This window comes from Pygoscelis adeliae, unplaced genomic scaffold (assembly GCF_000699105.1).
Source record: "Pygoscelis adeliae isolate BGI_AS28 unplaced genomic scaffold, ASM69910v1 Scaffold172, whole genome shotgun sequence".
In the NCBI taxonomy this organism is placed as follows: domain Eukaryota; kingdom Metazoa; phylum Chordata; class Aves; order Sphenisciformes; family Spheniscidae; genus Pygoscelis; species Pygoscelis adeliae.
The window spans coordinates 3910860-3923771 of record NW_008824338.1 but is presented as its reverse complement, the minus strand read 5'-3'; the positions used below and the strand labels follow the sequence as shown (position 1 = coordinate 3923771).

At 40.3% G+C, this 12912-nt stretch overlaps 1 protein-coding gene across 1 annotated transcript in view; it reads right to left on the bottom strand.

The window, feature by feature from the left end:
• Positions 1–12912, bottom strand: part of PEX7 (peroxisomal biogenesis factor 7) — a 49348-nt gene that overhangs the window by 15744 nt on the left and 20692 nt on the right. The window contains exon 8 of the mRNA XM_009319142.1: positions 10069–10124. Coding sequence (XP_009317417.1) covers positions 10069–10124 — 56 coding nt within the window. The remainder of the gene's footprint in view (positions 1–10068; positions 10125–12912) is intronic.

Sequence of the window (12912 nt, the reverse complement as noted above, 5' to 3'; positions counted from 1 at the left end):
GGAGCAAAAGAGCATCTCAGCATTTTCATCCTCCCACATTTGTTCATAAGAAGGTAAGGAAACAAATTTTGTTGTTTCTAATAGTGGTAGCCTTCCTTACCACATCAGCTCTCTACTAACCCTTGAAAGACAGATGCTCTAAGATTAAAGGAGACAACTTCAGATCTACATGAACAAAAACTTAGAAAAGACTTTCTGATCAATTTTAAAAATAGTAGGACAATTTGGTGTTTGTTGTATGGAGTCATGTTTGCAAAAAGTCAGAAGCAGTACAGAATTTAAGAATACTGCAACTTAGTTCAAGTTCCACAGACTGTCTGGGACCTTTTTTTGATATAAAAATAATTACTAGTGAAAATCCAAAAAAATGTACAGTCTCAGGACTGAGAACCATTGATGACAAGTTAATGATGGCTCTCATAACAACTTTGGAGTCCAAAGTGAAAAACACTATCTATAGCCCAGCTTCCAAAACTAGCATGGTGACAACAGTATTTTGCTCAGAGTGAACTTCCATTGCGTTCTGAAGACTTAAAGCACAAGGCAGGTTTTCTAAGACAAACACTGTAGGTAAACACTACCCCAGCAGGATAGCTGTACAGCAAAATGAAGATGCATTCACAGCACAAATAGGTGTGCTTGCATTACTTTAATGGTAGGTGTATCTACGCAGTTGGCAGCATGAGCTTCAACAGTGGGCCAGACAACCACATAGGCTTTTAGGGTCCATTACAGGTTTGTACAACCTGTACAATCAGAGGTGTGCCACTTAGACGGAACTGCCATTTTTACCCGTATTATGTACATTAAAAGTAGCACTCACAACTGCAGTCACATCTGCACTGACTGTAGACACCCTACAACCTATACGAGTGCATTTCCTTCAACTGTTTTTCACTGGAACTGTTGAAAGTATACCTTTTCCCTCATTTCTTGATAGTTTCTTATTTGTTTTACATGTACTTCACATACAATTCATAAGCTGCACATACATTGCAAGGGGACTGCTTATTCTAAACAAGCCATTATGTGAAGAGAAAAAGCCTGTCATCCTATGGATTTTGTACTTTGTACCACCCATAGCAATATCAGAGATCTATCTTGCTACATACATCTCCTGTGCTCCCCTTCCAAAACACTTTTACCAACCCCCAATATAGTTTCTCCTACGTATCTCCTACCATGTCCTCCTCCCCACTCTACCCTTATCTCCTGCCCCTGCACCTTCACCGCTGGCTGGGAAAAAAAGGCAGCAAGTATCATTCCAGGTTCCACTGTCTGTACAAGGTAGTACAACGCATGTGTTGTGGCAGCCTGTTGCTGCATGCTGAGGAGCCAGCAGACCAGCAAGCAGATTAGACAGGTGGTGAATTCACGCTACATCTTCTGCCTTCCTTAAGGTAATACTTTGAATTTCCCACTCTTGTATGCTCATGAGTTTCCATTAAATATGTACAAGCTTAGTAAATTTAAACTACAACTTTCCTGTCAAATCTAATTAAGTTTTCAATAGGTTCAAAAGGAAATGATTCAGGGAAAATGCACAGATGGAAGCACAAAGAACACAACTCCTCGAGTCCATTTCCTTCTGGGAAACAAGTATTTATGATAAATATTTATGCATGAAAGCTTTACTACTGCTCTTAGGTTTCAAACAGAAGATGTCTTCATACATGGTATTTTTAGGTGGGTGTGAATCAGCTATTTAGAGGCTGCTTTCCATAAAAGCCCACTCAACAATTAATGCCACCATGCACATGCAACCATATCAGGCAGAAGACACAGTAGCATATGGATGTATATAACCAAGAAGTTTTCAAGAGCAACCCAGAACTCATTATTAGTTTACTACACATGTATCACACAATTTGTTCTCCTGCTCCCATTCTCTAATCCCTGTGCAAAGATAGCTACCTGTAAAAGTTCTTCCTGCAAACTAGACAAACTTCTGTCTGAGCAGAACTTAGTGTCAAGCTACTTTTGGATACAGGCCAATCAGGGCAATGCTGTTACTTCAGGCATTAACTGGGGACATCTAACTATTTCCACAATAATATCCTTAAGAGATTATTTCATTACAGTTCCAGTAAAGCATCAACATTATGAAGCATCTCAGGTACAGAAGAAAGCCTTTATTCAAAGTATTATCTTCCATAAGCATCAAAGAAAAGAGGAAGAATTGCTTGAGAGCCAAATCAAATGGAAGAGGATCCAAAAAAGTAATTCTGAAATAGGTTTTACTTTTGAGTTTGCTTCAGTAGCACAGTTCTTCCCTAAGGACTCAACTTACATGCTTTATTTCGAAGTAATTCTTGCTGAAATGCTAATTTCTTAGTTTACTTCCTATATACTGTATGGGAAAACACACATTTATGACCCTACTCTAATAGAACTGCATATGCACCACTGTTTTTCTCATTACACATGTGAGTTGATGTCCTGACAATGAAATCCCATGCAAACATTTTTCTATAACATAAATTGGCAAATTGCAAGTTATGTTTCTTTCAATTCTTCTGCCACAATGTAACAGAATAACTTTTAAGAACTAGTTACTAGCCTTCACAATATCCCTTCTGCTTTTGAAGACCTTCAAATTTGCAAAACTTACCAGTAACTTTAATACTTTTCTCCAAACAATGATTTGAGAATAACTCTCATCATCATCATCTGCTTAAAGCCAACCTGAGAATGTATTTGTATCATCATTCTATTGAGGTATCAAAGATCCTAAACCAGAAACAGAGTGCCCTGGAAAACAGGGCATGCTTACAAAATGAAGATACTTCTTGTCACTAAAAAGTTCGATCTGATTTAAGAAATGCAAGTGAGAAACCCCATTTAGGCAAGTACATGCCTTCTCTAGTACTTTTAGCTTAAACCAATACAAGGTGCAGACCAAGATGCAGCATCACGTGCTACTCTAACCTTGAAGGATGAAGCCATGAGCCTATACGGGCTGCTTGGCGTACAAGAGTTCATTGCCGCTGATACACAGTAATTTAAGTGTAGTTATGAGAGTGAGATTATCCAGCTTACTCTTTGTTCCCTGATTTCTTCCCAAAACACGAATTAACTAAAAGGGCATGCAAACCCCTAACTTAGGAACATTTATGGTCTCATCAGAGCTTCAAGATATTCCCCATCCTTTAGTATCATAATTCTAGACTGGAGCTTCAGTCACTTTGACACATGCCCCACTCTTCATCAAGCACTGGGAAAGGTCAGTTGGCTAAAAATGGGTAAGTCAGATGCCCGAGAAATACAGAAGTGGTTCTCACTAACATACAGATAATACTGTAGGTATGTGTGGTCTCTCTCAATACTTCTGCTTCCTCATCTGTCCACAAAAAACTCCTAACTTTGCCTTACAGACAGACAGGATACATTTTGTAGAGAAAGATTTAAATGTATTTTTATGAAAAACAGAAATGATAGCTTCACAACCAAAAAGTAAAAAGGGGTTATTCAGAAAAAGAGATGCACTTTCCATAAGAAAAAAATATTCAGATGCTGCCATAGTTAAATATTCATGTATAAATACTTGAAGGTTTTAATTACAAATATTTAACACTTATACAGACCTGTTTATTAAGAGAAATGAAAAAAAAATACAAACATCCCTTTGCTGTATTCTTCAACAACATTATAGTGCTATTCATTGTATCAGAAAAGTTGTTTTTATAGGTAAAAGATATTAATCTATTTATGAGGTTGAATCATTTGATGAGTAGCTCCTGCAGCCAACACTTTCCTAGTTTTTAGAGGAATTCCATCTCATAATACTTATTTCAAAGAAAACTAGCATGTGCAGGCAGGAAAATGCCAGTGAATTGAAAAAATACAAGAATGTAGGCATTCATTTATATGTCAAAATATTTACCATGAAATTGTAATTCTTGTTTTAATCCAAAAAGGAAACATGTAAGAGAACACATATGCTTTACACTGGTGTATGAGTGATTTTGACTAACTCTATAGTCGCAACAAACAGTTAAATCATAATTGAAAAGTACAATCAGTTTTGAATTTTGTTAGTTTCATCAGGTGTAATGCCCAAAGCTCTGACTACCACTAGCAACTCTACTATGAAGGAGACTTTTTATAATGATGCAGGAGCTATCATCAACTGAGACATTCAAATTAGCAGGTTCTTCTACTGCAGAGTTTTCCGTTTCACACTGGAAACCACCAGTGACCAGCATTTTGATCAGCGGGAAGACATTTTCCATTTGGAGGAAAAAAAAAAAAAAAAAAGCAAAAAAGAGAGCAAATGAGCAAACACCCACCTTTCCACCTTGAAGAGAAAGAAAAAAAAAAAACACGAAACAAAAAAGATAACAAGGATAATTAACTGAAGTGAAAACCAGTTTCTTTTATGAGCAGCATGATTCCAGAAGTTCTCAAGATTTCTTTGTGATCCAAGTTACTGAACTTGTACATAGCGATGGAGAGCTAGAGATAGTGGTTTACCTTAAAGCGTCTTGCAGAGATCATGTCCAGTACAGTACAACTTTCAACAAAAATCACCTTTTTGCCTCAGAGGCAAGCTTCTGCGAATACATTTCAAGATCTGGCCTGATACCAGCTTAATGAAGTTCTATGATTTATCAGATCTTCTGTTTAGATTTTGGTGAGCACTGTCTGTGCCTAATGCACCAAGATTTTTTTTTATACTGAAGAGAGTCCAAAAATATAAAACAATGATTCCAGTAAGAGATGATGTTCTTTCAAACTGAATTTTGATAGAGATAAGGTTGAAGAACATGCACACGGACTTACATAAGTCCTAGAAATGTTACGGTACTTTGCGCATTTCCTCCTGGCATTTTAATGATTCATTTGTGTTAAAACTGTTCTGTAATTAACCTACATTTTTCCTGAAGTCTTCCAAAGAGTAAGGAAATGGTATAGAAAAAATTTGTTTCAATGAGGCATTTACTAGACAGGGGTTAAATCCAAATCATTATACCCAAGTTTGTAAAAACCCAAATTCAAATCTACACCCTCTTTTTCTTAGCCCCCAGTATGAAGCTGGCATGGGAACTAGTTTTCTTTTCAGTAGCTTGACTATAGTGCACACGTGCAATCATTATACTATTTGCAAAGGATGAAGCTAAGCATTGTTAACTTTGCTTTCAACCTACTATTTTTTTGCTTCTAGATAGCCAGTTGTGATTATGTGTCAAACTAGCCGTTCTACCTGAAACAAACAAAAACCCTGCCCCTTACATAGCAGTTTGGTAATCTTAGATAAGATTTGTGTTTGTTTGGTTAAACTATAAAGCTTCAGTAGCATTTAAGATTACAGAGCTTAAACAGTAAGCTATGCTGTATCCAGTTATCTACTAAATGCTTACAGACAATTCTGAGCTTCAAACAAAAATGTTAAAGAAAATAAAAGAACAGTACCATAGCTAAGCTGCTATTAAAATAACACTGCTTGTATCAATGAATCTGTTTTTAAAGGACTGCCATACCATACTGTTCTATGAATTACTATCAAATGTGGCTAAAAAGTCACAGGCCTTGAGTAGATTCAACAAGATCCAAAATTAATACCATGTAGTGGAATCCCTTCTTCTCTTCCACCTTTTATATATTTATCAAGTATTTTTGTTCTCAGATTGAAATGTATGTATATAGTCATATCCACATGTACACATGTGTATGGTGCATCCAGTCAAACTCTGAACATTTCTAAGTGAACTCTACTTCTTAGTGTGAGCTACATTCCTTCCTGTAAATGACAGTACAGGATATGCGGTAGAGGAACAACATAGTCATCATATTTTATTCTTGAAGAGATGTTCCCGAAGTGTTATGGTAACAAGTTTCCTCCATTATACAGAATATTTTGCTTGTGCCACCTTTTCCAAAGACTTTTACCTAGCCTTCTCTGTTGTTTGTTCACTCGTACCAAACCCAGCAACTAAGTTTTAGAAAACTGCTAAAAATCTGTATTTCATCTCTTCAACCCTGCCCTCTGTCCCTAGTCAGAACAAGTAATTGTTTGGACAGAAAAATAATGCCTAGAGTGGCATTTTGTGAAAAGATCCCCAAGCTCTGCATTTACAGACACCCTGGTATAGGAGCTAGGAGCTCTCCTCATCTTTACTGACAGTTTCCACATATGAAAATGTCAGAGCTGAAATTGCACTAGATTTCAGTACTGCATGAAGCGCGTTAGTGCCAAACCTGAAGGACATATAGTTGGTGTCAAAAATGGGAAGAGCAAGACGACACAATCAAGTCACTTCAATGCATCAGCATGCTGATTATTAGTCTTATTGCTCAGACAAGGGCACTGGAAGGAACCAATTACCACTTTTTATTTTAGACCTCGAAGCCTTTTGAGAAATGATACGCTGCAAACCAGCTGGCACTGCATCAGTAAAGGATGTTAAGTAAGATCCCATAAATAACCTTCCACAGACCACTGTGCAGTATTCTATGAAAAGTGCATTTTAAACATAAATAAAATTAAGCACTTTATGTAAGACAGAATGCTGGTACAGCAGTCTAGAAAGTTATATACATATGGACATCACAGCACTTACACTGTCAGGCTCCTGGCATGAACCACACGACAGTCGGTATCACTGGCAAGGCACTACCCCTTATTACAGTAAGCAAAAGAATAGCAATTAACATAAACTTAGGAAAGGTTCTCAAGCACTGAAGTCCTTTAGTGTAATAATGACATGCCTACGGGAGGCAGGAGTATTATATAAGCTCGCCATCCAGTTCTAATCTATAAGAGAAAGGCACAATTTTTGAAAGGAACAAGCCCACGTAGGGACTGAAAATTTAAGAGAGTGACTGGACTGCTAAACTCACAGATTTACCATTATCACCACCTCGCCTTCCTAGCCTCTCTTTCCTGAGGAGCCTTTATCCATTGCAGCACTCCAGCCTTGTGAGGAGTCCCACCATCTCTCTATAATCCCCAGGAGGCCACAGCTCTGCTGCTGCACATGGACTTCTAATCCCCCATTTGTCTCCTCTGATGTATATAGGTGTCAGGCTGCTTTCACAGGGAAAGTGCAAAAGCCTCTGGTATTAGACTATTCCCCACACCCTTCTCTGATCCTCATGCTTTCAGTTCTCTTCAGGTTATGGTCACTCTGCCCTGATATCTGTAGTTTAAAACACTCCTCACTGGGTTAGCAAGACTGTTGGCAAAAATGCTCTTGCCCTACTTTGCAGATGGACCTTATGCCTGCCTAGCAGTAACCCAATCACTTAAAAAGAGGACCCTGTGGTTGTAAAAGACAAAGCCCTGCTTGTGACACCAACTATGCAGCCAAGTGTTGACTTGCTGGAGAGCTCTTTTCCTACCTGAATGTTTCTCCATCACTGTCAAGATCAAGGGAAACACCACCTGGGCCCCCAATGCCATGTAGCCACTCTTGATATATTCATGGTCACCTCTTTCAGTAACATGAGAACCCATACAGGTAAGTGGGAAAAGGCAGTGTTCTCAATCTGGACAAACCCTAGCAGTCTCTCCACAACCTCCTGGACCTCAACCCAAGGGAGGCAACAAAACCTTTCAAGACATCAAGTTGGGTTGGCAGACAGATACTTCAAGAGGGAATGCAACAGGAGGCAGTCTCCAGTGATGATGCCCATTTTTCTTTCGGTGCAGACACTTGATTTAGGCTCAGCTGACTCTGACACCACCCCAGACTGAGCTTGTTCTTGCTCACCCATTTCCAGGCCACTAAAACCGTTCTCTAGCTCCAACTTGTGTTGCCAGAAGTCACAAGTTTCCAGCCTTCCTTACCATGGGAATCTTTATCCTTATCCTCTACTGCTTGAAGCATAGTCTCTAACTGTCCCTCCTTCCTTGCACTGTGGGATTTGGGCTCTCACCTCTGAAGGATATCTGTGAAGACCCTGTCAATCTTGCGTTCACTATCCTTGATGGGACGCAGTCTGCTCATCTCCTCCTGCAGCTCCTTCACCTCAGTACCTCAAAGAGAACACATCTCCCACAGGTGAGGCCACCATCATGCCCAGCCCCAGGAAGAGGCACCAGGCACTCCCTGCAGCCTAAGACCTGGAAGGCAACATCCTCTCTAGTGCTATTGAGATTGAAGACTCACATGTGCCAAGGACAACTGCTCCAGCAACCGTCTCCCTGTGGAACGTCGTCAAGATCAAGGGAAACACCACCTGGGCCCCCAATGCCATGTAGCCACTCTTGATATATTCATGGTCACCTCTTTCAGTAACATGAGAACCCATACAGGTAAGTGGGAAAAGGCAGTGTTCTCAATCTGGACAAACCCTAGCAGTCTCTCCACAACCTCCTGGACCTCAACCCAAGGGAGGCAACAAAACCTTTCAAGACATCAAGTTGGGTTGGCAGACAGATACTTCAAGAGGGAATGCAACAGGAGGCAGTCTCCAGTGATGATGCCCATTTTTCTTTCGGTGCAGACACTTGATTTAGGCTCAGCTGACTCTGACACCACCCCAGACTGAGCTTGTTCTTGCTCACCCATTTCCAGGCCACTAAAACCGTTCTCTAGCTCCAACTTGTGTTGCCAGAAGTCACAAGTTTCCAGCCTTCCTTACCATGGGAATCTTTATCCTTATCCTCTACTGCTTGAAGCATAGTCTCTAACTGTCCCTCCTTCCTTGCACTGTGGGATTTGGGCTCTCACCTCTGAAGGATATCTGTGAAGACCCTGTCAATCTTGCGTTCACTATCCTTGATGGGACGCAGTCTGCTCATCTCCTCCTGCAGCTCCTTCACCTCAGTACCTCAAAGAGAACACATCTCCCACAGGTGAGGCCACCATCATGCCCAGCCCCAGGAAGAGGCACCAGGCACTCCCTGCAGCCTAAGACCTGGAAGGCAACATCCTCTCTAGTGCTATTGAGATTGAAGACTCACATGTGCCAAGGACAACTGCTCCAGCAACCGTCTCCCTGTGGAACGTCACCACTGTCACTGTACAATGTCTCAAGCAATCCCACACCACCTATAGCAGAGCTTCGGAGCCCCTTTGCACCCCTCCATGTTTCTATTAGCTCTGTTCCAGGAGCTGCAACCAAGAGCTTGGATGAAAACAGAGTATTCCAGCTATACCACTCTTCCAGTAACATTTGTGAAAATATACAAAATTCCTAAAATGCTTAACACACTAACTTCATGATGCAACTTCATATTATGTTATGGCACAAGACTATACAGATTTATGATTTAGAAACATGTACAGGCACTGCAAGTTAGCAAGGTTTCCCTTAGGAAACAGAACCTTTCTGTGTCTGGTATCAGACCAGTTAGGACACAACCAGAAGTGACATTAATTGGGATGATTTGGACGAGTGGGATAACTTTGCAGTCTCTTGTGGAGGCAAGAGGGCTTCTCCCATTTGTAAATGTACTGTCTACTATATTCAGTCCATGTTATAAAATTAAAATGTAGACCAAAGAATGTGACTGAAATATTCAGCAATGTACTTCATAGTGTATTTACTTATGACACTGTGTATCTTAGAGAAGTCCTAATATGAAGTCAAGCTTCTTCAGGACTTGTAATCAGATTTAAATCAGCTGTACTATAAAATCCTCAGCAGTATCAGATATACTGGGCAGCCAGTGGAACTTGCAGAAGTACTGTCTGAAGAACTTCAGCAGACACACTGTGGAACAATACTAAAAGCTTCCTCAGATAGTGGTAGGACAATAAAAAGCTTAAATAAAAATATATCACAGAAACATGAAGTCACCCACCTACATTCATTCAAGAGGTTATTACCTTTGTAGCAGACACTATCACAGTCAGATGCAACTACGTTCAGCAGAATGATGTGGAAAGGATTACAGAAAGCATCTGTCAGAGCAGATCTCATTCAGAACAGTGACCGAGCTAGCCTTTAAGTGAAGAACCCATGCATTTTCAACATAGCTTATGAAGAGAAAACATCCAATGGCAACATTAACCGCACATTCAGTATGTCCACTCTAGAACTGTTTTCTATTGCAAGCCACATTAAAAAAGATTATCTTTCCATTTTTATCCAATTAAAAAAAAAACAACCATACTGTACCTCACAGTAAAATCATAGGAGCAAGAGGCCAATAAGGTTGCATGGAATGGTGAAAACTGCAAGAAAACAAAACAGAACAACTTTTAAAGTAAAAACATTCTGAACATATACAGACTTCATATAAGTATAAATAGTTAAACCTTGGTAACTTTGAACTGCCTTGGTAGGTACCACATCATGCTGCAACAAGACAGACTACATCAACAAATTTCCCCGCGATGCTTCTAATTACAAGGAATGCACTATGGGATCCTGGTTTGATTTGATTTCATTACAGCAGTGCCAAACAACCCTGCTGTAAAGTTAAGAAGTTTTAGGACAGTCATATAAACAGTCATTAAATTCTGCTTTCGGCTGACAAGCTGAGTATCATCTCATTATATAAAGCGAGTTTCAGAAAAGCTATGTAACCAGTTTATTATTTTCAGAGAGAGAAAACTTGTGCCATACTGCAGGGAATGTAAAATATATTACTGTCATCAATTCCACGTTCTAAAATTTTAAAATTATTTACAGAACTGGGAAAATCAGAGATAAGTTGAAAAACTGAAGGCAGTATAACATCACTTCATAATTACCCCCTCTCCTCCAGGGCATTTTACGGGACACATTCTTCTAGGGACTCTTGCAGACAGGTCTAAGAACTGCAGCAGTAAGGATGCAGTTAGGCAAAAATTGTTCACCTTGGCTCCAGCTTTTCGGCAACCCTCAGTTTCCAACTATTTTAAGGTCTATATTTCTCAATAGGAAATACAAGTCACTGACATAACTTCAGTTTGAAATACAAGTCCCCCACATCATGGTTCATAGGTAAGATTCTTCCTGCAAGACTTCCAATATTATTCACAGCTACTACAAAGTCAAAAGTTAAGCCTGGGCTATTGCCACAACTGCCCAAGTTGCCAAGGGAGCAGTGTATTTTGTTGCCTGCCGAACTCTGCTGACAGAGTTCTCTTCACTACAGCAGAACTGAGGGATGGGCATACTTGAACTTTAACCTCCCCAGATTTCCTACAGTTTTTCTGGAGGGGGAAAAAAAAAGTCACAACAAAACACCTTTTTCTTCTGCACCTCAGGAATATGAATAATGAAGGGGAAGAAGTCTGATGGGCAGCAAAAACCAATGGCACATTTCCCACATGCCCCCTTTGCATCTTTGTCCACACAGTTTCAGATGAAGCAAAAACACCTTGTCAAAGCTGAAAAGCTTTGTCATTAACCTTCAGTATCCTAGAAACTTACCTAAGCAAACTCTTATCAAAATACTTAGCAGAGTGCTACACACAAAAGTTGAAAGAATTTGCGTAATGTCTTTCTGCTACAAAGAGAAGAGAATATTTTAAAATTCTGTTCCACTTAACTGTAAGATACTACAATTTTATCATCTGAACAGTTGTATTTAGACAGAAGACACCAACATATCATCCAGTCTGATGTCCAATATTTCACAAATCATTCATCCAAGTATCTTTTTACGTAAACTCAAAAACCATAACTACATTTCAGTATAAGAGATTGAAGCCAGCTAAGAATGAGACAGCCAAATGCACCAATGTCACGATCTCCTGAAAAGGGCTCTAGACGACCTTAGTGTGCTGATAATGCTCCGTACTGCAGTGAAAGACCACAAGAAATCTGCAGGAATCCTGACATCGTGTTGGGTAGAATTCCTTGCCAGCCTCAGATCTGACAGTCAACACAACCCTGAATAAGTGAACAACTTATAAGTGACAACTGAAGAGTGTGATTTCATGGTTGGTTTAAGCTAATTTAAGAGTACACTGCTGCCAAGACTCATGGCCTTCCCTTTCCTTTCCACTTTAGGCTGTGTGCTCCTGCCCCCCCCCCTTTGTGTCAGAGCTTGCAGTTGTGTGGTTGAGCGACAAATTGAGACAACTTAGTGATCCAGACAGAAGCTAGTCACTTTTAGGGACAGGATTTTCAGTCAAAGCAATCAGCTGAGCAAGTTTGCTGCACAGCTTTGTAATTGCTAGTGTCAGCACAGTGTAGGGGAAGGGACATTGGTAGGGACAGCTGCCTCTATTTAGGTAGCATCCTAGTCTCTCCATTTAGTGTGACTCGTGAGTTATACCACACAAGTGTAGATATGCTGCACCACCTCTAAGTGCTGGCCCACATTCTCATATCTTATGTCCACAGGGACCACGTCTATCTTGAAATGGAAGCTATAAAAGCCTGCTAAGATGGAACAGAAGTCATGTACTCTCACATACCTCTCCTTTGCACATGTATGCGTATACAGCCTCCCCACCACCTCCTTAAAGCCACTTAGTGAACTGATCTCAGAGGTTTGTGCAAAGAAAGTTCTACTGCTGGCCAACTCCTAATAATCATTTCAAGGCATTTTAAGAAAACAGGGAGCATGATGGGCCATAAAATGGAAACTCAGATGAGACGGTATAAGAATATGAAAAAAGACCCTACCTGGTCAGGCCAACAGTCTTCGAGCCCAGTGCTCTATGTTTACATGCCATCTTCTGTATTTTAGTTTGTACCAATCGCCTATGGTCCTCTCACTAGATACCACTGAGAAGAGTCAGGCTTTGTCTTCTCTATTTCCCCCAATCATTCATACCCAGTGATAAGATCCTCCCTAAGCCTTCTCTTGTCCACACTAAACAAATCCCAGCTCTCTCAGCCTCTCCTGGTAGGACAGAGGCTCCAGTCTCTTAATCTTCTTTGTGGCCCTTCGCTGGATTTACTCCAGTATGTCCATGTCTCCCTTGTATTGGAAAGCCCAGAACTGGACCCAGCACTCCACATATGGTCTCACTGGTGCGGTGAGTAGCGGGGAAGGATCCCTTCCCTCAACCTGCTGGCCAC